The 24,153-nt window shown below is 42.2% G+C and overlaps 1 protein-coding gene across 4 annotated transcripts in view; it reads left to right on the top strand.

Moving 5' to 3' along the window:
* Window positions 1–24,153, top strand: part of TIAM1 (TIAM Rac1 associated GEF 1) — a 261,361-nt gene that overhangs the window by 146,251 nt on the left and 90,957 nt on the right. For 3 of the 4 annotated variants that reach the window (XM_069760831.1, XM_069760832.1, XM_069760833.1), the window contains one exon: window positions 22,478–22,925. In XM_069760831.1, coding sequence (XP_069616932.1) covers window positions 22,478–22,925 — 448 coding nt within the window. Of the gene's footprint in view, window positions 1–1,883; window positions 1,989–22,477; window positions 22,926–24,153 lie in introns of those variants that run through there. The other variant, XM_069760834.1, reaches the window with a different exon arrangement.

The raw sequence follows: 24,153 nt of genomic DNA, 5'->3' as shown, positions 1-24,153 counted from the left end.
AGGACTTTCGAGGAGGTCCTTCATGGTGCTTTCGTTTCATGAAAAGGCGTCATCTCTCCATTCGCACCAGAACTACTGTGTGCCAGCAATTACCAAAGGATTATGAAGAGAAGCTGGCCATTTTCCGCACCTACTGCATAACCAAGATAAATGAAAAGAATATCCAGCCAGAACACATTATTAACATGGATGAGGTTCCCCTCACTTTCGATATCCCTGTAAACCGTACTGTTGAGAAAACAGGGACCAGTACGATATCTATACGTACCACAGGAAATGAGAAGTCATCTTTCACTGTAGTTCTCGCTTGTCAGGCTAATGGCCAGAAACTACCACCCATGGTAATTTTCAAGAGGAAGACTTTGCCTAAAGAAAATTTTCCTGCTGGTGTCATCATTAAGGCTAACCCAAAGGGCTGGATGGATGAGGAGAAGATGAGTGAGTGGCTGAGGGAGGTCTACGTCAAGAGACCGGGTGGCTTTTTTCACAAATCCCCATCCCTATTGGTCTGTGACTCGATGCGCGCCCACGTGACCGATACTGTCAAAGCCCAAGTGAAGAAAACTAATTCGGAGCTTGCTGTCATCCCTGGTGGATTAACCAAAGAGCTCCAGCCGCTAGATATCAGCATCAACAGGTCATTTAAAGTTAAATTGCGAGCTGCATGGGAGCATTGGATGACAGAAGGTGACCACACATTCACCAACACAGGGAGGCAACGCCGTGCGAGTTATGCCACTATGTGCCAGTGGATCGTGGATGCCTGGAAGAATGTATCAGTCTCCAGTGTCATCCGAGCTTTCAGGAAGGCTGGAATCACCACTGAAGAGCCTAGCAGCAGCAACGAGACCGACTCGGATAATGAAGAGGAGGACCCCATGCTTGATTCCGAAATCGCCCAACTGTTCAACTCCGACACTGAAGATGACGGATTTGATGGATTTCTGGTGGAGGAATGAACTGGAATGAACTGAAAAAGTACGGTAAACGTTTTGATTTGCAATTACAGCTGAACCAGTTGCAAGTTATTGTTAAAAAGTGTAATAAATTTTGACTTGCAGTCTGAGCAATGGTTTATTTAACGCTGCGCCTTATAATCCAGTGCGCCTTATATATGAAACAAGATTGCTTATAAGGCGCTCATAGAAAGTGCGCCTTATAATCCGGTGCGCCTTATAATCCGGAAAATACGGTAAATGGTATTTATAGGAGTTTGATAAGAGGACTACTTGGGTGAAATTCTCTACTCTAGTAATTTTGGGGCTGCTGGGTCTTGACGGCTCAGTGCTGCAGTTCAGGAAGCCCTGACGATGACTGGTTATGGCTTTTATTTTCTTGTGTTTTTGCACTTTTTCAGGAAGTGAGAACTGATCTGTGGCTGTGGCACCACACCCCGCGGTTACACAGACACCTCTGGAGGTGGATCGGGGGCTGACGGAGATTTAGCCGCATGTCCCACCCTTTGTTTCATGGGTTCTTTCAGTCATTGTGAGAGTCCACTCACAATGTCCACAAATTACTATGCAGCCTGTCTAGAGTTGAGGGACTTCACAGGACAGGATCTTGCAGGATCATTCTTTATTACCATGGGTAAAGGTTGCCGTTTTATTTTTGTAGGACATAATTCCCATCCATTTATAATCCACTTAGATTAGCCTCCCGAACATATAAGGGATGAACTGATGAAAGTTTGGAGACGTTGATGGCTGGCCGCACACGTTCTTGTGGTTAGTTCAGCTTCCTCATACATATGTTCCACCTCCCCTTCCTATAAAGATTTCCCACCGTGTACTGTACGTCAACGTCTCATCTGGCTTTCTTTATAGTAATTTCTGAGCACCTGAGGTCGGAGCACGTTCTCCTGGTTATCTCCGTCATGTGCACCAAATGCTTCTCATGTGGCTCGCGAGATCTAAAGCCTTCCACTTGGCATCTGGAGAAGTTCACTTTGATTTTCTGAAGTTCTATGATGTGTCACAACACCGATGGTGAGACGTAAGCATATTCCACCGTATGCTCTGTGTGTGCATGTATTATGGCCGAGGGCGCCACGTCTACTGTCATCATAGATGTTTAGTTGTAACTTTGGATTGTTGTGTCTTCCATCAGAAGCCACCTATCTCTGTGTGGTCATGTTTGGCTTCTTAACTTTTTTTGCAATCTAATAATGTTGGACCCAATTCAGAAGTAGCAGTCATATCTACATATGGCAAATGGGTTGGTGGTCTAGTGGTGGTGAGGCACAGATGGACCTTTGCCCAGATCTTCATATTCGGCAGGTTCACTTCTGGCCATAGCAATGTCTGCAGAGAGTATGTCTTTACTTCTGTGGGTTTCCAACCTCTTTGGAGGCAGTTACGATCTTCTGTGCAGCCAATAGCAAGAAGGACAATCAAAAGTGTGTGTCCTGCATAAGGTAGGAGGAACCTGGGGTGCCAGAAACGGATTATTGCTTGCAATCTTTTTGGTATAGGTAAAAGCCGGTTATGTGCTTTTTGGTCTACTTGGTCTCCTTGATGCTCTAGAGAGAGAAAAAGCCTAATTTCATCTTTAGCGTTTTTTTTTTTTTCATCCTGTTATTTCTTTAATTTTGAGTATTTTAACATTCTAATCGTTGTACAATAAAGTTTTGAATTTTAGCCTATGAAGCTGGAACAAAACCTTTTTTTTTCTTTTTTATACTTTTCTTCGCATTACTTTTTTTTGGTCTGGCGGTATTCGTTGATTTTATATTTTTGCATCAAATTCTTTAAAATCTTGCACATGGTTTATACATTTTGTGTAAAATGAATAATGTTGTTTTATTTTTGCTCCCTTTGCTTTAGAAAGGTGCAAAAAAAAAAAGTAAAAAGATGCATAGCTTGCTATCATGATGTAAAATTTGCGCAAGTGTCACGTGTACTGTCACTGATAATGGCAGGGGTAGTTGCCAGGATCCCAACACTGCCACCACTTTATCAAGGAACACAGGAGAGATCATGCAGATCTCACTGCTGCCTCCAGCTTGTCAAGGGGACGCAACCAATTGTCAGGACGATTACGCAATTGACGACTGAGTGCTACAAAATGGCAAAATAAGAACAAAAATATGCAGTATATACAATCACCTAAAATGAAAGGGATAACAAAAGAAAAGTATTAAGCCTTAGTCACCGAAACGGCTCAGAACTTGGCGTTCCTTAGAAAAACAGACAGAACCTAGAGCAAGCTGTACATTCCAGCACTGACACGTAACCAAAACCCAAACTCTGATTTATTAGATCAAGGTTGCGCTCACATACTTCCCCCTTGGTGAGCTCTTGGGGGGCTGGTTGTGAGCTAGGTCTTCTAGCAGATTGAGATCCTCAGCTTTCAGGATATCTTTGCCTCTGGAGGTCCCAGGCTGAAGATATTATTGTCATGTTTAATAACGCGATTATACCTTTCTATAGAGGTGAAATATGGCATGCATGTATAGCATCATCCATCAGACAATATTAAGTTTGAAAGTTAGAATGACCTTACAGTGATGTGAGTGAATGAGTTACGTCTGCTACAACGGCGAAAATATATCTCCCATAAATATTGGAAGCCCCAATAATCATCACTGACCACTGGCTCCAGAAAATCTGCGATCAGCACTTTGAACAGAAGAAGCTTTTAAATTTACCTTGGAAGGGTACTTCTTCACCTCTAAATAAACAAGTCTTGGTGTCAGGTTCTCAGCTGATCTCTGCTGTAATTACCTGTTCAGCAGGAAGTCCTACTTCAATTGAGGTTGAAGTGTCAGCTCTCACATCACCAGTTATAATTAACACCATGGGTTCAATGTGAGGGCGATATGTCCCCTCTAGAGATGTCTTTATGGATTTTAATTTAAAATCACTCCTGAACGTTTGCATAAAAATGTTGAGACTTTTTTTTAAGTCGCAATTGATGAATCCTCTGCAAAAACTAAAAGCAAAAGGCCACGTAAAAAAAAAAAAATAGATATAGATATATAGATAGATATATACTGTGTGTGTGTGTGTGTATGTATATATATATATATATATATATATATATATATATATATATATATATATATATACACACACACACAGTATGTGTATATATATATACATACATACACACAGTATGTGTGTGTGTGTATATATATATATATATATATATATATATATATATATATATATATATATATATATATATATATATATATATATATATATATATATATTCTCTCAGACCTCCCACGCCCACCCCCCCCAAGAAATATTAGAATTTAGTAGTCTCATTCTATGAGGACCTTATTCGTCATTGTAGCTCATCTGCAAAACCTGTATGACCGGTTACATAAATACGTAAAACACGGAGTAATATACTACAGCTGTAATACAAAACTATTCTGGGGTCCAGTCTGTTATAGGAAGAAGCAGACTCCCAGGGGAGCGGGTTGTGAAGACGAACAAATGGAGCGTAAATAAATCCGGGGAACCCAAGGCCATGCATAAGTGATCTTCTTCCTGCAGCTATGAGATGCATTATGTATTATAGATTCCTGCCATTGTGCTCCGACCTGAATACACGCTGGCTACTTTTCATCTCCAGGTTTTATATTAACGAGATCCATGTTAACCCTTTCATAGGGTGGATTTGACAAGATGTCTATATATTATAGGATATATTATAGTCAGGGAAGCTCGAGAAACTTGGTTATAATAGGTTCTATAAATGGAACTTGGGAATCAAAATGTATTTAATGTTGGGGTCCCCCAGGATGTTACTATCTTTAATATTTCCTTTATTCTTCATATCTGGAAGGTTGTAAGGTAAGGTAAATCAGTGTGGTATTATTTGCCCTTTAAGATGCTATAAAATCTGAGTGATGATCCTTGGGGGTTCTTCATTGATTGTTGATATTTGCATAAGATACCTCATTATCTAATATTGTTACGGTATGGTTCAAAAAAACAAAAGATGCGCGTCCTTCAAGGTCAACTGAGAGATGGGAGAGAACAAAGGGAAGGGGTGTAGGTGCAAGCATAATGCATGATCCAATCTGCCCGAAAGAGCAAATGTTTTCCCTCCTGATCTCGAATGTTGGTCTATAAAAAGAGAAAGGAGAGGCAGCACCTTCTCTTAACTGCAGACCTACGGTCAATCTGCTCATAGATTAAACTGCTTTCTTACTATTGATTGTTCAGGAGCACACTGCTCCCCTGCCTCCCAATTTCCTTAGGGAAGGTGTGCTCCTGATTGGCGCCATGGCTGACCCCGAACTGGGCACTCTCCAGTGCTGCAAACTATAAAAATAAAAATCCCACCATACGAGCTTGAGAATAGAAAATTTTTAATAAGCAGTAAAACGAAAAGTTGCTTGTTTTTACACTCCTGTAGGTTTCCATTTTTGCTGATGAGGCAGCCGTTTTTGCAGTTGATCACCAGGAGTCTAATTGTTGAAACCCTTTGTGATCATCAGTGGTTCCTTCAGGGGTAATGGGACATCATCCAGATAGTTCAGATCAACTCGTTTTCCCACTTATTTCTTGAATGGGGTTAAACAGATATCAAGGCCGCGTCCTTACCCCCCACACGTGCATCCATTGTTGCCGTAATGAGGTCCATTCATTACTTTCCTAAATCCCTTCACTTCGTATGTAAATCCATAAAGACTATTAGAGTCTTCGATACTCCCCTTGTGATGAATAAGCCTCAGAGTAACAAAGGGGCAAAGCCCTAATGACTGATAACCGGAGAGAATTTGCATGTTAATGACTCGTAATGTCGGAAGGCAGCGTTACCAGTAGCGGGTCACGCGAACGGTGGAGAATTTCTGAGAAACAGATGAAGAATTTTCCATCGCAAGTGAGAGATTTACAGCAGTGTAACGCATTCCTTGAGGAATGGTGGCCGAGTCTTCTCGTTAATTCTGAATGACCGTGACTACTTCTTATGGAAGGGTCTTGCCGTAAAGTTGACTTTGAGTGACAAAAACTCTTTTTATCAAGGGATTGTCCATTTTATTTTTGGTAATTTTTCACATTCCTTACTAAGACATTCTGAGCCATTAGAGGAAGGTGATGGGGAGTCTCTTGTTCCTGATGGCCACAGTGGGAGGACTGGTCCAATCGGCTGAACAGGGAATTTTTAGATGGCCCAAAGACGAAGCGGAGGTCAAGCGTGTGCACTTCCATTCCATTCTGCTGATCATTGTGGGTCCCAGTGGTCCGAACTCCACTGATTTTGTGGGTAGGTGATAGCTTGTTTTCACCAGACAACCCCTTTTTTGGAGGATTTTTCATGACTTTCAAAACATACTCAGAAGGGAGGTAAGAACATTTCTAAAACAATCCACAGCGAGGAGATTGGAACAAAACAAAATCCTCTAAACTGCATGCTCGCAAACGCCAGAAGCCTGACAAACAAGATGGAAGAACTAGAAGCAGAAATATCTACAGGTAACTTTGACATAGTGGGAATAACCGAGACATGGTTAGATGAAAGCTATGACTGGGCAGTTAACTTACAGGGTTACAGTCTGTTTAGAAAGGATCGTAAAAATCGGAGAGGAGGAGGGGTTTGTCTCTATGTAAAGTCTTGTCTAAAGTTCACTTTAAGGGAGGATATTAGCGAAGGGAATGAGGATGTCGAGTCCATATGGGTTGAAATTCATGGAGGGAAAAATGGTAACAAAATTCTCATTGGGGTCTGTTACAAACCCCCAAATATAACAGAAAGCATGGAAAGTCTACTTCTAAAGCAGATAGATGAAGCTGCAACCCATAATGAGGTCCTGGTTATGGGGGACTTTAACTACCCGGATATTAACTGGGAAACAGAAACCTGTGAAACCCATAAAGGCAACAGGTTTCTGCTAATAACCAAGAAAAATTATCTTTCACAATTGGTGCAGAATCCAACCAGAGGAGCAGCACTTTTAGACCTAATACTATCTAATAGACCTGACAGAATAACAAATCTGCAGGTGGTTGGGCATCTAGGAAATGGCGACCACAATATTGTGCAGTTTCACCTGTCTTTCACTAGGGGGACTTGTCAGGGAGTCACAAAAACATTGAACTTTAGGAAGGCAAAGTTTGAACAGCTTAGAGATGCCCTTAATCTGGTAGACTGGGACAATATCCTCAGAAATGAGAATACAGATAATAAATGGGAAATGTTTAAGAACATCCTAAATAGGCAGTGTAAGCGGTTTATACCTTGTGGGAATAAAAGGACTAGAAATAGGAAAAACCCAATGTGGCTAAACAAAGAAGTAAGACAGGCAATTAACAGTAAAAAGAAAGCATTTGCACTACTAAAGCAGGATGGCACCATTGAAGCTCTAAAAAACTATAGGGAGAAAAATACTTTATCTAAAAAACTAATTAAAGCTGCCAAAAAGGAAACAGAGAAGCACATTGCTAAGGAGAGTAAAACTAATCCCAAACTGTTCTTCAACTATATCAATAGTAAAAGAATAAAAACTGAAAATGTAGGCCCCTTAAAAAATAGTGAGGAAAGAATGGTTGTAGATGACGAGGAAAAAGCTAACATATTAAACGCCTTCTTCTCCACGGTATTCACGGTGGAAAATAAAATGCTAGGTGAAATCCCAAGAAACAATGAAAACCCTATATTAAGGGTCACCAATCTAACCCAAGAAGAGGTGCGAAACCGGCTAAATAAGATTAAAATAGATAAATCTCCGGGTCCGGATGGCATACACCCACGAGTACTAAGAGAACTAAGTAATGTAATAGATAAACCATTATTTCTTATTTTTAGTGACTCTATAGCGACAGGGTCTGTTCCGCAGGACTGGCGCATAGCAAATGTGGTGCCAATATTCAAAAAGGGCTCTAAAAGTGAACCTAGAAATTATAGGCCAGTAAGTCTAACCTCTATTGTTGGTAAAATATTTGAAGGGTTTCTGAGGGATGTTATTCTGGATTATCTCAATGAGAATAACTGTTTAACTCCATATCAGCATGGGTTTATGAGAAATCGCTCCTGTCAAACCAATCTAATCAGTTTTTATGAAGAGGTAAGCTATAGGCTGGACCACGGTGAGTCATTGGACGTGGTATATCTCGATTTTTCCAAAGCGTTTGATACCGTGCCGCACAAGAGGTTGGTACACAAAATGAGAATGCTTGGTCTGGGGGAACATGTGTGTAAATGGGTTAGTAACTGGCTTAGTGATAGAAAGCAGAGGGTGGTTATAAATGGTATAGTCTCTAACTGGGTCGCTGTGACCAGTGGGGTACCGCAGGGGTCAGTATTGGGACCTGTTCTCTTCAACATATTCATTAATGATCTGGTAGAAGGTTTACACAGTAAAATATCGATATTTGCAGATGATACAAAACTATGTAAAGCAGTTAATACAAGAGAAGATAGTATTCTGCTACAGATGGATCTGGATAAGTTGGAAACTTGGGCTGAAAGGTGGCAGATGAGGTTTAACAATGATAAATGTAAGGTTATACACATGGGAAGAAGGAATCAATATCACCATTACACACTGAACGGGAAACCACTGGGTAAATCTGACAGGGAGAAGGACTTGGGGATCCTAGTTAATGATAAACTTACCTGGAGCAGCCAGTGCCAGGCAGCAGCTGCCAAGGCAAACAGGATCATGGGGTGCATTAAAAGAGGTCTGGATACACATGATGAGAGCATTATACTGCCTCTGTACAAATCCCTAGTTAGACCGCACATGGAGTACTGTGTCCAGTTTTGGGCACCGGTGCTCAGGAAGGATATAATGGAACTAGAGAGAGTACAAAGGAGGGCAACAAAATTAATAAAGGGGATGGGAGAACTACAATACCCAGATAGATTAGCGAAATTAGGATTATTTAGTCTAGAAAAAAGACGACTGAGGGGCGATCTAATAACCATGTATAAGTATATAAGGGGACAATACAAATATCTCGCTGAGGATCTGTTTATACCAAGGAAGGTGACGGGCACAAGGGGGCATTCTTTGCGTCTGGAGGAGAGAAGGTTTTTCCACCAACATAGAAGAGGATTCTTTACTGTTAGGGCAGTGAGAATCTGGAATTGCTTGCCTGAGGAGGTGGTGATGGCGAACTCAGTCGAGGGGTTCAAGAGAGGCCTGGATGTCTTCCTGGAGCAGAACAATATTGTATCATACAATTATTAGGTTCTGTAGAAGGACGTAGATCTGGGGATTTATTATGATGGAATATAGGCTGAACTGGATGGACAAATGTCTTTTTTCGGCCTTACTAACTATGTTACTATGTTACTATGTTACTTTAATATTAACCACCTTTCTGTAGGATAGTTTGCGGGTATTTGACTCCTTATCTCCCTCAACCCTCCATCCCCCACGATCAGCTCGTTGAAGGGGCTGCTGCACATGAGTACTGGCAGAGCTCAATACATGGTGTAGTGGCCAGGGGTGGTACTGCATCTTTCACCCATTCAAGGAGTAATCTCACCACCGTTGTGGTCTGATGCATCCGAAGGGCGCGTTGTTGAGTAGTCAAGTCCATGTGACCAGTTAGATTACTGTCTCTACTACACCAGATTCAACACCATGAGCTCAGTCATCTTCATGCTCCAAAATGACTCCTGGCTTTATAAGGGCGGTGTCGTTATGCCCACCCTACCGAAGACCCTATGTCGCTGCTGTCCTGTTTCGACCTATATCCTCACGGGATGTAAGTGTAGGGTGAAATCTGTTTCTGAATGTCATAATCTATACTAGCCAGGTCCCCATCTTATTTGGGTGGTTGCTGGTAGATATGGCCTCCAATACGCTGCCTCTACCGCCATAAGGCTGCAGGGGCCATGTGGTCATCATGTCGTCTCGGCTTTTTGTGTGGATATGGTGAATAGATCCAGAGCGTGTCACCTCTGTATAATGTCTTCTACAGAACTCGTCCTGGTTTTAGGGTGCTCATAATCCTACGATTTTGTATTTCTTCTTCAGCTGCCAACAGGTCACACCGAGCCATGTAGCATATGAGTATTTTGTATGCGGCAGAATATTTTGTAACCTAATCTGATCGATTTTATGACAGATCTTTTTTTGGACGTTTCTATAGGTTGTGCATTTTGAACTGTATTGTTCGCGTTCTCCTTGCAGTACTGCTTTTCACCACTTTGCTTTAGAGCTGATGTTTTTTCATTGACTACAATGGAACAGCGCCACCGGCTATAATCCTAATGTTTACAAATTGCTGAATAAAACAAAATTCTTTTAAAAAGAAAGATTCTTTTTTAAATAAGCTTTTTTTTTTTTTTTTTTTTTTTTTAAAGCCTCTAATCATTGTTTTGCAGCTTTCCGGATTTTCAGAATTGGTAATTATTTAGCCCTTGCATTAAAATTTGTCAAATGGGCTAGAATAATTTTTCCATAGAAACATTTAATTATTTTAGATTTTTTTTTTCTTTTTTTTCCACCTGTTTTTTTTCCTTGCTTCCATGGAAGACGTGAATTCTTAGTTGTGTCCTATAGACCATGCTGTGATGGCCCTGCGTAAATCCCCATAAGTCAGGTCTCATAATAAAGCGGCTCCTAAACGTTTGTGGTCAGATGGAAGAGTCGTGGCTGTAATTAATATCCCTCGGAGTACTTTGCATCCAGATTGCTTTTTCCAGGAGAGAGTTGGTGTCTCTTGAATTCCGGCCCCTCCATTTACATAATCCCCTTTTGAAGTTCCTAATCCCTCTTTTCCATAGTTAACATGCGCAGCTTTCTCTGCGATTCCTGGTGGATTTTGTGCAGTGATAAATCTCTTGTCCTATTTTATGCAGGAGGATAAATGACTGAATTTGAGCTGATCTTCAGCACTGAGGAGCGGCCACTACTCAGGGACACAGCGCTCTTCTGTTATCTATATACTATGTATATACTGGTAACAGCGGATCGGTGGGGGTGCCGGGCGTTGGACCTTTACCAATTTAATATTGATGACCTACCAGAAAATAGGTCATCGTAATTGTAGTGAAAATAACCCTTTTACGCCCTTACTGGCATAACTGTACATTAGGTGTAATTGTGTAATTCCTCCTCTCTCCTGCGGAGGTGCTGCAGAAGAATAGAACATCTTAACCGCTTCCCACCACTTGGAATCTCAGTAGTGAGGCACCTGGGAGTTTTACTTTATAACTTTGGAGGTTTATTTCCTGGACTGAGAAACAATGATATCCTGATCTGCAGCCAATCAGCATTCAGGTCACTGTGCTCTTTTGCTTTGCTTTTTTTTTTGTGTTTATTTTTCTGGAATTTTTTTTTACATGTTTGTGCTTTTTTTTTTTTTTTTTTTAGAACTACCAATTTTGCTATATATGAAAAAAATGCACACAAGTGTGTGTTTATGTATGTGTTTATGTATGTGTGTATGTATGTGTGTGTGTGTGTGTGTGTGTGTGTGTGTCTGAATATATATAGATAGATAAAGATGACAGAAAAAGACTGGCACATCCAAACTAGTGTGAATAGCTGCATACCAGTAGCAGCTACCTCCATATACAATATGCAAAAAAAGGTTGCACTCTATATTACTCTATTATAGATTGCAACCTTTTTTTGTATATATATATAACTTTTGTACCTTTTTTTTTGTATGTATGTATATGTGTATATATATGTGTGTATATATGTATATATGTGTGTATATATGTATATATGTATGTATATGTGTATATATGTGTATATGTATATATCTATATATATATATATATATATATATATATATATATATATATATATATATATATATATATATATATATATATATATTAGATAGATAGATAGATACCGTAGATAGAATTCAGTACAGACACACCTTCTCATTTAAATATCTTTCTGTATTTTCATGACTATGAAAATTGTACGTTCACACTGAAGGCATCAAAACTATGAATTAACCCATGTGGAATTATATACTTAACAAAAAAGTTGTTGTAGAGATGTGTCTGCTGCTGGAACTCTGTGTGGCATTGACCTGGTCTCTAATCTGAGCTGCTGTTAACCTGTGATTTCTGAGGCTGGTGACTCGGATAAACTTATCCTCAGAAGCAGAGGTGACTCTTGGTCTTCCTTTCCTGGGGCGATCCTCATGTGAGCCAGTTTCCTTGTAGCGCTTGATGGTTTTTGCCACTGCACTTGGGGACACTTTCAAAAGTTTTTCCAATTTTTCGGACTGACTGACCTTCATTTCTTAAAGTAATGATGGCCACTTGTTTTTCTTTACTTAGAATTTGTATTATGGCAAGAAAAAAGCAGCTAACAGTCTATTCAGTAGGACTATCAGCTGTGTATCCACCAGACTTCTGCACAACACAACTGATGGTCCCAACCCCATTTATAAGGCAAGAAATCCCACTTATTAAACCTGACAGGGCACACCTGTGAAGTGAAAACCATTCCCGGTGACTACCTCTTGAAGCTCATCAAGAGAATGCCAAGAGTGTGCAAAGCAGTCATGAAAGCAAAAGGTGGCTACTTTGAAGAACCTAGAATATAAGACATATTTTCAGTTGTTTCACACTGTTTTGTTAAGTATATAATTCCACATGTGTTAATTCATAGTTTTGATTCCTTCAGTGTGAATCTACAATTTTCAGTCATGAAAATACAGAAAAATCTTTAATTGAGGTGTCCAAACTTTTGGTCTGTACTGTGTGTATGTATGTATATACGGTATGTGTATGTATAATGTATAATATATATTTTTCTGTAAATGTAATTTTTTTTCTTAAACCAGAATGTTACTGGTGATATCGGTTGGCAATGGCCATCTTTATCTATAGTCGTATGTAACAAGGAAATGGTTTCTATTCAGTTACTGCCAGCAGAGATCTTGTGATGGAATTTCTTTCTTCACGACTTTGTGGCTCGATTTTCAATGCTCGCTGTACGTTAACCTCGTGCATGGGTTTTCACGCCAAGAACCGTGTTTCTTCTCAGTATCCCGGCCCTTTTGTATGAGAGTTGTGTAAGGTCCCTCACATGTGACACTGCTGGAATGTCTGCATTTTATTCCGGGGAGTGGGATCTAAAATGCGGCTTTTGTCTGCCTTCACGTAGACAAATAGGTTACATCTGACGTTTGCCCTGAAGGAAGAATGAGCTTAAAGTGGATCAGTCATCAGATTTCACAATGCAGATGAAATACATTATTAAATAGATATAGGACCTGATGGAATTGTTGTACTTACTATGAAAATCCTTTTTTTTTTTTTTTCCTAGCATTTTGGCTGAAGCTGGACTCCTAAAATGCTTATTTTATTATTAGACAGGGGAACTTCCAAAAAGTATTATAGCAATTCTTTCGTGGATTTTCAAAGTAAGTACAGCGGCCTCACCCGGTTTAAGCTATGTGACGTACAAACTGGTATATAAGGAAAAGGTCCCGTTATTCATATAGAACAAATAGACTTTTCTGGTTTGATGGGATTTTGTTGCAGAATTTACTCTCCGCAATGCCGAGTTTGTCAGATCTCTACAATGCCACTGCTGTAGTAAGCGACGGAGAATCTGCTACGTTTACGGCCATTGGGAACAGGCACCTATTGACCTAGGAAGATTGCAGCAATTTACAGTAGCAGCTAAGGCTACTTTCACACTAGCGTTTTTTTTAATCCGTCACAATGCGTCGTTTTGCAGAAAAAAAACGCATCCTGCAAAAGTGCTTGCAGGATGCGTTTTTTCCCCATAGACTTGCATTGACGACGCATTTGCGACGGATTGCCACACGTCGCATCCGTCGAGCGACGGATGCGTCGTGCTTTTGCGGACAGTCGGGAGAAAAAACGCTACATGTAACGGTTTTTTCTCCTGACGGACCGCTTTTTCCGACCGCGCATGCGCGGCCGGAACTCCGCCCCCACCTCCCCGCACCTTACAATGGGGCAGCGGATGTGCCGGAAAAATGCATCCGCTGCACCCATTGTGCAATGCAGCAAACGCTGGCGTCGGAATCTCTCCCCGACGCATTGCGACGGGGTGATTCCGACGCTAGTGTGAGAGGAGCCTAAGTTGATGTTCTTGACCCGAACTCCTCCAAACCGGGTGTTTAAAAAAAAATAAAATAATAAAAAAATAATAATAATAATTATTGCAGCATAGTTTGGGATCTTCAATTTGCAGAATGAGAATTGCTGCCGTTTTTTGTTTTTTTTCTTTTCTTCAGATTTTGAGTTAATTCTGCCAAATTTGCACAATTTTTTTCAGCAAAAGCTGAGGTGTTGTGGTTTCATCTGGATATAACAAAGGTGGATTTTCGAATGTGTGTAAAATCCGCCTTGGATAGTTGTACCCCCTAAAAGTGAAGGGTCACGTTCCTTCGAGAGGGTAATGCGGAATGGCCTTTTATATTTTTCCGGACTTGTAGAGACTTGTGATAAGGTGATATGCGCTGCAGGTCTCGTGTCCACAATAAAAATCCAATATGCGACATCGGGGTTTATTTTCAACTCGAAGTTGGCAAACTTCTTCTTCAGGAGGACCACAACCTATCTGCCCCAAAAATAAACTCTGAAACTTTTTGTGCTCTTCCCATAGAGCCGAGCATCTCCAGACTTTTTTCCAAGTAGCAGCCACCATATATATTACTTTTTTATGTGAATGGAGAAAATAACATAAAAGCTCAAGTGTTTGCTACGTTATCAGTCCGGATTATCTGTGGCTTTTACCCGCAAAGTGTTATGAAAGTGTGACATTTCCTGTTTTTGGAGCTTCACTTGGTTCATAATAATAATAAAAATGATAATTTTATTAATAATAATATTTAATAATGAAAATAATAATGAAAATAATTAAAATTAAAATAAATCAAAAAAATATTTTTATTTATTGATTTATTTATTTTTTACACCAAGGCTCATTTCCCTCAATATGACTGGCTGCTGATCTTATTTTTTTTCTTTAATTGATTCAGTTTTCTTTTAGTCAGTGTTCTTGCTGTAGAAGTCTGTTCTCCATTCTCTGCCTTCACGCTGGTGGGCTTCTGCTTCTGTACAGCAGCCAATCTGAACAAGCCGAGCTGCGGTATAATCATGGGTTAGGGACCGAGCTGCGGTATAATCATGGGTTAGGGACCGAGCTGCGGTATAATCATGGGTTAGGGGCCCAGCTGCGGTATAATCATGGGTTAGTGGCCCAGCTGCGGTATAATCATGGGTTAGTGGCCCAGCTGCGGTATAATCATGGGTTAGTGGCCCAGCTGCGGTATAATCATGGGTTAGTGGCCCAGCTGCGGTATAATCATGGGTTAGTGGCCCAGCTGCGGTATAATCATGGGTTAGTGGCCCAGCTGCGGTATAATCATGGGTTAGTGGCCCAGCTGCGGTATAATCATGGGTTAGTGGCCCAGCTGCGGTATAATCATGGGTTAGTGGCCCAGCTGCGGTATAATCATGGGTTAGTGGCCCAGCTGCGGTATAATCATGGGTTAGTGGCCCAGCTGCGGTATAATCATGGGTTAGGGGCCCAGCTGCGGTATAATCATGGGTTAGTGGCCCAGCTGCGGTATAATCATGGGTTAGTGGCCCAGCTGCGGTATAATCATGGGTTAGTGGCCCAGCTGCGGTATAATCATGGGTTAGGGACCGAGCTGCGGTATAATCATGGGTTAGGGGCCCAGCTGCGGTATAATCATGGGTTAGTGGCCCAGCTGTGGTATAATCATGGGTTAGGGGCCCAGCTGCGGTATAATCATGGGTTAGGGACCGAGTTGCGGTATAATCATGGGTTAGGGACCGAGCTGCGGTATAGCCATGGGTTAGGGACCGAGCTGCGGTATAATCATGGGTTAGGGACCGAGCTGCGGTATAGCCATGGGTTAGGGACCGAGCTGCGGTATAATCATGGGTTAGGGGCCCAGCTGCGGTATAATCATGGGTTAGGGGCCCAGCTGCTATATAATCGTCGGTCCGGGAGTTTCCTGAGAACTTGTTGCTTTACTATTACTGGTGGACAATATACAGGAGTTGCAGTCACTGATTATTCCTGTGTAACATTGGAGCCGAGCCAAGAAAGCGGCCAGAAAAGAACTAGTAGGTAATATTTAACCAAAGGTAGCGACTGCAACTTTTAAGACCTTGATTACACATTGATTTAGTTGTCATTTGACCTATTTAATGGTCATTTTGTTCTTGCTGTAGATGAAATGTGTCCTCCATATGTTCGAGCTGGTGGGCTTCTGCTTACACTCAGCAGCCAATCTAAAGGTTCCGAGCTGCAGTAGAAAAAAGTTGCGATCTCCTGAGACTATTACAATAGTAGGTTTCTCAATAATAGATTATTTATCTCAGTTGTAGTCACTGATTTTATAGCTATGTAATGAAGAGAAGACAACGTTGGTTAAATATTACCTACGGACTAATATTAACCAAAAATATTAATAACGGAAGCCACTGTAACTCTTAAGGCTTCATTTGTAGGTTGATTTTGTGGTTTCTCATCATTTAGGCTGTGTGCACACAGTGCGTTTTTGCTGCGCGGGTGTCACAACCTGAAGGCTTTCCTGATGCCAGCAAAGTGAATCAGAATCCTGAAGTCTCGTGTACACGCTGCTTATTTGTGACTTGCAGATTTAAACCTGCAGGATGTTGGTTCTTTTTTTTTTTTTTTTTTTTCATCCATTGACTTCAAATAAGTAATTTAAAAAATGCTATAAGCACACAGGTCTAGAAAATGATTATGGATTTGCTGCATATTTGCAGATTTTTTTTTTGCATGCTTATTTTTTTTTCACACCGCAGTAAATGGTATAGGGGTAGATAATAAACCTATAACTGCTCAAAACCCAGACATATAAACTTGCACCCTGGGTATCTTATTGGACAGATTTTTATGATTAATTAAATGGAAAAAACGATGTGGGGTCTCCTCCATTTTTTTGTAACCAGCAAAGGTAAAGCAGACAGCTGAGGGCTGACATTATCAGCCTTTGAAGGTCCTTGGTTATTAAGCCCTTAGCAGTTTAACCCCTTTCTGACATTATATACTATCCCGTCGAGGAGGGGTGGGCCCATATGACCACCGACGGGATAGTATGTCATACGTCATACGCGATCGGCCGAGCTCACGGGGGGAGCGCGGCCGGGTGTCAGCTGCCAATCGCAGCTGACATCCGGCACTATGTGCCAGGAGCGGTCAAGGACCGCCCCCGGCACATTAACCCCCGGCACACCGCGATCAAACATGATCGCGGTGTGCCGGCGGTAAAGGGAAGCAGGGAAGCTCCCTGCGGGCTTACCTGAGACCCCCGCAGCAACGCGATGTGATCGCGGTGCTGCGAAGGTCTCTTACCTCCCTCCCTGTAGCAGGCCCGGATCCAAGATGGCTGCGGCATCCGGGTCCTGCAGGGAGGGAGGTGGCTTACCAAGTGCCTGCTCAGAGCAGGCGCTTGGTAAGCCTGCAGTTCTGTAAGGCAGGTCGCTGATCTGACAGTGAATCTGTCAGATCAACGATATGTGATGTCCCCCCCTGGGACAAAGTAAAAAAAAATTTTCCAAATGTGTTTAAAAAAAAAAAAAAAAAAAAATTCCCATAAATACATTTCTTTATCAAAATTAAAAAAACACAAAACAATAAAAGTACACATATTTAGTATCGCCGCGTCCGTAACGGCCCGACCCTATAAAACTGGCCCACTAGATAACCCCTTCAGTAAACACCATAAGTAAAAAAAGGGACAAAAAACAACGCTTTATCATACCGCCGAACAAAAAGTGGAATAACACGCGATCAAAAAGACGGATATAAATAACCATGGTACCGCGGAAAACGTCATCTTGTCCCGCAAAAAACGAGCCGCCATACAGCATCATCAGCGAAAAAATAAAAAAGTTATAGTCCTGAGAATAAAGCGATGCAAAAATAATTATTTTTTTCTATAAAATAGATTTTATCGTATAAAAGCGCCAAAACATAAAAAAAATGATATAAATGAGGTGTCGCTGTAATCGTACTGACCCAAAGAATAAAACTGATTTATCAATTTTACCAAACGCGGAACGGTATAAACGCCTCCCCCAAAAGAAATTCATGAATAGCTGGTTTTTGGTCATTCTGCCTCACAAAAATCGGAATAAAAAGCGATCAAAAACTGTCACGTGCCCGAAAATGTTACCAATAAAAACGTCAACTCGTCCCGCAAAAAACAAGACCTCACATGACTCTGTGGACCAAAATATGGAAAAATTATAGCTCTCAAAATGTGGTAACGCAAAAAATATTTTTTTGCAATAAAAAGCGTCTTTCACTGTGTGACGGCTGCCAATCATAAAAATCCGCTAGAAAACCTGCTATAAAAGTAAATCAAACCCCCCTTCATCACCCCCTTAGTTAGGTAAAAATTAAAAAAATGTATTTATTTCCATTTTCCCATTAGGGTTAGGGCTAGGGTTAGGGTTTAGATTACATTTACGGTTGGGAATAAATAAAGTTGGGATTAGGGTTAGGGGTGTGTTAGGGTTAGAGGTGTGGTTAGGGTTACTGTTGGGATTAGGGTTAGGGGAGTGTTTTGGATTAGGGTTTCAGTTATAATTGGGGGGTTTCCACTGTTTAGGCACATCAGGGGCTCTCCAAACGCGACATGGCGTCCGATCTCAATTCCAGCTAATTCTGCTTTGAAAAAGTAAAACAGTGCTCCTTCCCTTCCGAGCTCTCCCGTGTGCCCAAACAGTGGTTTACCCACACATATAGGGTATCGGCGTACTCAGGACAAATAGTAAAACAACGTTTGGGGTCCAATTTCTTCTCTTACCCTTGGAAAAATAAAAAATTGGGGGCAAAAATATAATTTTTGTGAAAAAATGATTTTATTTTTACGGCTCTGCATTATAAACTTCTGTGAAGCACTTGGTGGGTCAAAGTGCTCACCACACCTCTAGATAAGTTCCTTAGGGGATCAACTTTCCAAAAAGGTGTCACTTGTGCCTAAACGTTGAAACCCCCCACATCAGGGGCTCTCCAAACGCAACAGGGCGTCCCATCTCGATTCCAGTCAATTTTCCATTGAAAAGTCAAATGGTGCTCCTTCCCTTCCGTGCTCTCCCACGCGCCCAAACAGTGGTTTACCCCCACATATGGGGTATCGGTGTACTCAGGACAAATTGTAAAACAACTTTTGGGGTCCATTTTCTCCTGTTACCCTTGGTAAAATAAAACAAATTGGAGCTGAAGTAAATTTTTTGTGAAAAAAAGTTAATGTTCATTTTTATTTAAACATTCCAAAAATTCCTGTGAAACACCTGAAGGGTTAATAAACTTCTTGAATGTGGTTTTGCGTACCTTGAGGGGGGCAGTTTTTAGAATGGTGTCACACTTGGGTATTTTCTATCATATAGACCCCTCAAAATGACTTCAAATGTGATGTGGTCCCTAAAAAAAAAAATGGTGTTGTAAAAATGAGAAATTGCTGGTCAACTTTTAACCTTTATAACTCCCTAACAAAAAAAAATTTTGGTTCCAAAATTGTGCTGATGTAAAGTAGACATGTGAGAAATGTTACTTATTAAATATTTTGTGTGACATATCTGTGATCTAATTGCATAAAAATTCAAAGTTGGAAAATTGCGACATTTTCACTACATTTCCGTTTTTTTTCACAAATAAATGCAGGTAATATCAAAGAAATTTTACCATTATCATGAAGTACAATGTCACCGGGATCCGTTGAAGCGTTCCAGAGTTATAACCTCATAAAGGGACAGTGGTCAGAATTGTAAAAATTGGCCCGGTAATTAACGTGCAAACCACCCTTGGGGGTAAAGGGGTTAAAAATACAAAACTGCAGCCACCCCAGAAGTGGAGGAGCACATTCGATGCTCTTCAAGATTACCCTGGTGCAGTGGCAAATGGGGTAGTGGTGCTTAGGGTTGATGTCAGCTGTGTAGTGTCCAAAAGCACAGCTTCCGTCAATCTCTGGTGTTAATAATGGAGAGGTGTCTATCAGATACCCACATCACAAACCCAGTAAGTAAAAAGAAAAACGCATACAAAAATACTTTAATGAAATAAACACTCCCGACACTATCCCTCGATCAACACTTTATTTAAAAAAAAAAAAAAGTAAACAGTTTCCACGCAGAACCACCAAATCTGACAGTCCACAAATGGAAACCTGAAAAACTGAGATATTATGACAATACACTGTCCTTCGTTTACCAATTTATTAGAAAGAAAAGTTTACACACAGGTCCGACATAGTCCAGAGCACAGAATGACCAGGAACATTTGAAGAGCAGTGACCGTTACTGATGTACCGATTTTTTTTTTTTTTTTTTTTTTTTACGAGGCGCCTGGTCTCGCCTCCCTCTGAAGAGCGGGGAAGTCTGTAACGACACTGATTTCTACGTTCCTGGTCACTCTGCGCTCTGGACTGTCGGATTTGGTGCACTATGTCGGACCTGCGTGCAAACCTTTTGGTTTAATAAAGTGATGAACGAGGGAAAGTGTCAGGGAGTGCTTATTTCTTTAAAGTTTTTTTTTTTGTGATCTTTTTTCTTACTTGGCTAGTAATGGGGGTCTCTGATAGACACCTTCATTATTAACACCAGGGCTTGATGTCGGCAGTGATTAGTCATTTCACAGCAGTCATCAACCCCAAACCCCATTACCCTGATTGCTACTGCCCAGGGCAATCGCGAAGACTAAACACCAGAATTTGAGCATCTCATGTGAAGCGCCACTTCTGGGGTGGCAGCTGTTTTGTATTATGCTGGGAAAAGCCCAATAACCAGGAACTTTTATAGCCTGACAATATCAGCTCACAGCTGTCTGCTTTACCTTTGCTGGTTACCAATAAATGGGAGCGGACCCCCTTCGTTTTTGTAATTTAATCATACAAATCTGTCCAATTATCTCCACAGGGTGCAATTATAATATGGGGGGGAGGGTGGGGGGTTGTGCAATTGTCTGTTGCACTATCTATATGTCTATCTATATTATCCATGTAGCGTTCATTGTTGTCCAAAGAGTTTTTATAGCTACGTTTTTCTTGCCAAGACATGCAGAAATGTCTGCATCCATATACGCGACGTGTGCATATTGCCATATAATGTTATTACGGTAGGAGAAGCTGGCTCTGCATACTCTGCCTTCACGCCGGTGGGCTTCTGCTTACGCACCGCAGCCAATCTGAACAAGCCGAGCTGCTGTGGAAACAGAGGGTTAGACAATTTACCTCTGTTTCAGTCACTTATTTTAAAGCTGTAAAATATCGGAACAGATCTGAGAACACAATCAGTAGATAATATTTAACCAAAGGTAACGACTTCGATAAAACCTGAAAGACTTTGATTGTATTAATTACCGCCGGGTGGCAGCGAGGCGCCAGGATCCGGCTGTGTGACTGAGTTATAGGCACAATATAATGGCCATTCCTCTTCCAGGATCATCCCATACTTTTATTTAAAAGCTGCAGGAAATCTTTTTCCAATAAAATACTGTATGCCGCGCTTCCTTCATGCTGAGTAAGCAGCGCGGCGCCGCTGTAAAATTAACGATGCCATTTTTCATTCCAAAATGCAAATATATTTCCCAAATTGATATTGGAGTAGTGGAATTGGCGCTCTATCACTTCCCGGGAACACTCGCGGGTCTAAGTTTAGCTGCAGATGTTGCCGCAGGCTTCACGACGCTGCTTCCCTCTGTATTCCCCATCTCCGGTTTAGTGAATAATTAAATACATGATGTGACAGTGATGCCGTCCCTGCCAAGGCGCCATGCTCACCGCGGGGGGCTGCCACCGAATGAAATACCGGAGGCCAAGAAGTGATGCCTGTCAATCAGTGATTATCAACTCCAAAATGATTCCTGTACCTAATGACCAATCGGCATAGGGAACATTAAAAGACGACCCGGGACCTTGTGATCATTGTGCCTTATATATTTCATATATTTAAAGGGGTTCTCGGCTTTAGACTAGCCCTCAACAATAAACTGACCTCGGAGTGCTCCCTGCTGGGACGCCCAGCGCTCAGCTCTAAGTCTTGGATGTTTTAATCTCCCTGCAGTGCCTCCGCAGGGGAATTAAAGCATTACACCATTCTCGTTCCAATCAACTGTTTGCCTCTGTTGTACAGCACTGGACAGGTCCTTCAGAGAGAGACGCTCTTTGTAACTGCTTTCCTTTTTGGAGACGCCTGAACGTTGTTAAGCCAACAATTCCTTTAAGGGGATAACCTATCGTCCTTCATTTAGGTGGTCACTTAGAGCAACTAGAGAGAGTGACTCTTTATCTGGAGGACCCCTTATTGCAAGCAGCCTATTTATTTCATAGATCACATGTTGTACTTGGTTTCACCTGTAGAGGTGCTGTAAGACAATTGAGCAGTTATTACAGATTTTTTTAGGTGGGGATATTTTAAGATGTGATTGACTAAGGGATACATTTTCTGTATTGTTGGTCAGAAACGTCATAGAAGACCCAGATATTTACTCTTCGTTCAGTGTCTTCAAATAAGAAGTAAAACCATGTTAATTTGTTGTATCTTGTAGGACGTCAACACTGGTGGTGAGGGGAGCGAGTTTACAGACAGTGGCATCGATGCAGCCACCACCGACACGGATTTTATGTCGAGACGCTCAAATGCCACCACCTCCAGTTACTCTCCTGCAACGAGCAGAGTCTTCATCGGAAGCGACAGCGGCAGCAGCTCGGGAGATGTCCTCCACCAAGGAGTGTACGAGAACTTCCGCCGAGAGCTGGAGATGAGCAGCTCCAATCGGGAGAACTTGGAGGAGGCCAATTCAGCACTGAGCGACGAACAAAGCAGCGGCACTTTAAGCTCTCCGGGCCAGTCTGACATTCTCCTGACAGCTGCCCAAGGGACTGTGCGGAAAGCTGGGGCGCTGGCCGTCAAGAACTTCCTGGTGCACAAGAAAAATAAGAAGGTGGAGTCTGCCACCCGCAGGAAGTGGAAGCATTACTGGGTCTCTTTAAAAGGTAAGATGCAAGAACCCCAACACTTAATTAATCAGAATGAGACCGTAATAAAAGCGGTGTTATCTTCTGTCTTCAGGAGCGCTCCACCCTTCTGGCTTCCTGCTTGCCAGGGGTTGTGTGCTCCTGATAATTGACAGTTAAGACCTATGGCATGATTGTGCTGCTGGTCTGGCCCCGCTGGGAGCTCTCCAGAGGACCCTGTCCCCCGCTGGGCGCTCTCCAGAGGACCCTGTCCCCCGCTGGGCGCTGTCCAGAGGATCCTGTCCCCCGCTGGGCCCTCTCCAGAGGACCCTGGCCCCCGCTGGGCCCTCTCCAGAGGACCCTGGCCCCCGCTGGGCCCTCTCCAGAGGACCCTGGCCCCCGCTGGGCCCTCTCCAGAGGACCCTGGCCCCCGCTGGGCCCTCTCCAGAGGACCCTGGCCCCCGCTGGGCCCTCTCCAGAGGACCCTGGCCCCCGCTGGGCCCTCTCCAGAGGACCCTGGCCCCCGCTGGGCCCTCTCCAGAGGACCCTGGCCCCCGCTGGGCCCTCTCCAGAGGACCCTGGCCCCCGCTGGGCCCTCTCCAGAGGACCCTGTCCCCCGCTGTGCCCTCTCCAGAGGACTTGCTTCCTCTGTCGCTTGCGTATTGTCATGGCGCTGTACATAGCTTGTGGACCAGATACTTGCCATATCTCAGTGCTGGCTTTGTAAGCCTTCGCTGTCATTGTCTCATAAATCATTTCCCCCTCGGTGGACATCTGGTCTACATCTAGAAATGGTGATCCCTCTGTCTTGGCGTTCACCTCTGGATGCAGTAGGCTTTACGTCACGGTTTAAGGTTTCACATGGGAGCGGTCACATATTGTGATACAGCTACTCCCCGGGTTTTCAAGATTTTAGGGTGTGAGGAGTATTTCTTCTCAGGGATGTGATGATACAACACCACGATAAGCAGGTCCTTCCATCTGACAGCGTGGAAGTGATTTGTAAAGTCAGTGCATTAATCAGATATCGCATGCAATCGGGGATCAGGAATATTTACCTCCCCATGTTTTGTAGCTGTGTGATCGGATAGCGGCAGAAATAATCACCGGCATGTGGCAAGTTCCGTATCCTCATGAAGTCCATAGAGGTTCCACAGTGTGCCTTGCGGACTTTGAGGACCAGTAAGCCCACCATGTGTCCTTATTATAAATAATTATTATAGATCCTCTCCAATCATTCACACATTAAGAAATCTCTCTTAAGTTT

Source organism: Ranitomeya imitator, chromosome 3 (genome assembly GCF_032444005.1).
Source record: "Ranitomeya imitator isolate aRanImi1 chromosome 3, aRanImi1.pri, whole genome shotgun sequence".
NCBI lineage: Eukaryota > Metazoa > Chordata > Amphibia > Anura > Dendrobatidae > Ranitomeya > Ranitomeya imitator.
The sequence above is the reverse complement of the archived record's forward strand: the minus strand, read 5'-3'. Positions and strand labels throughout refer to the sequence as shown.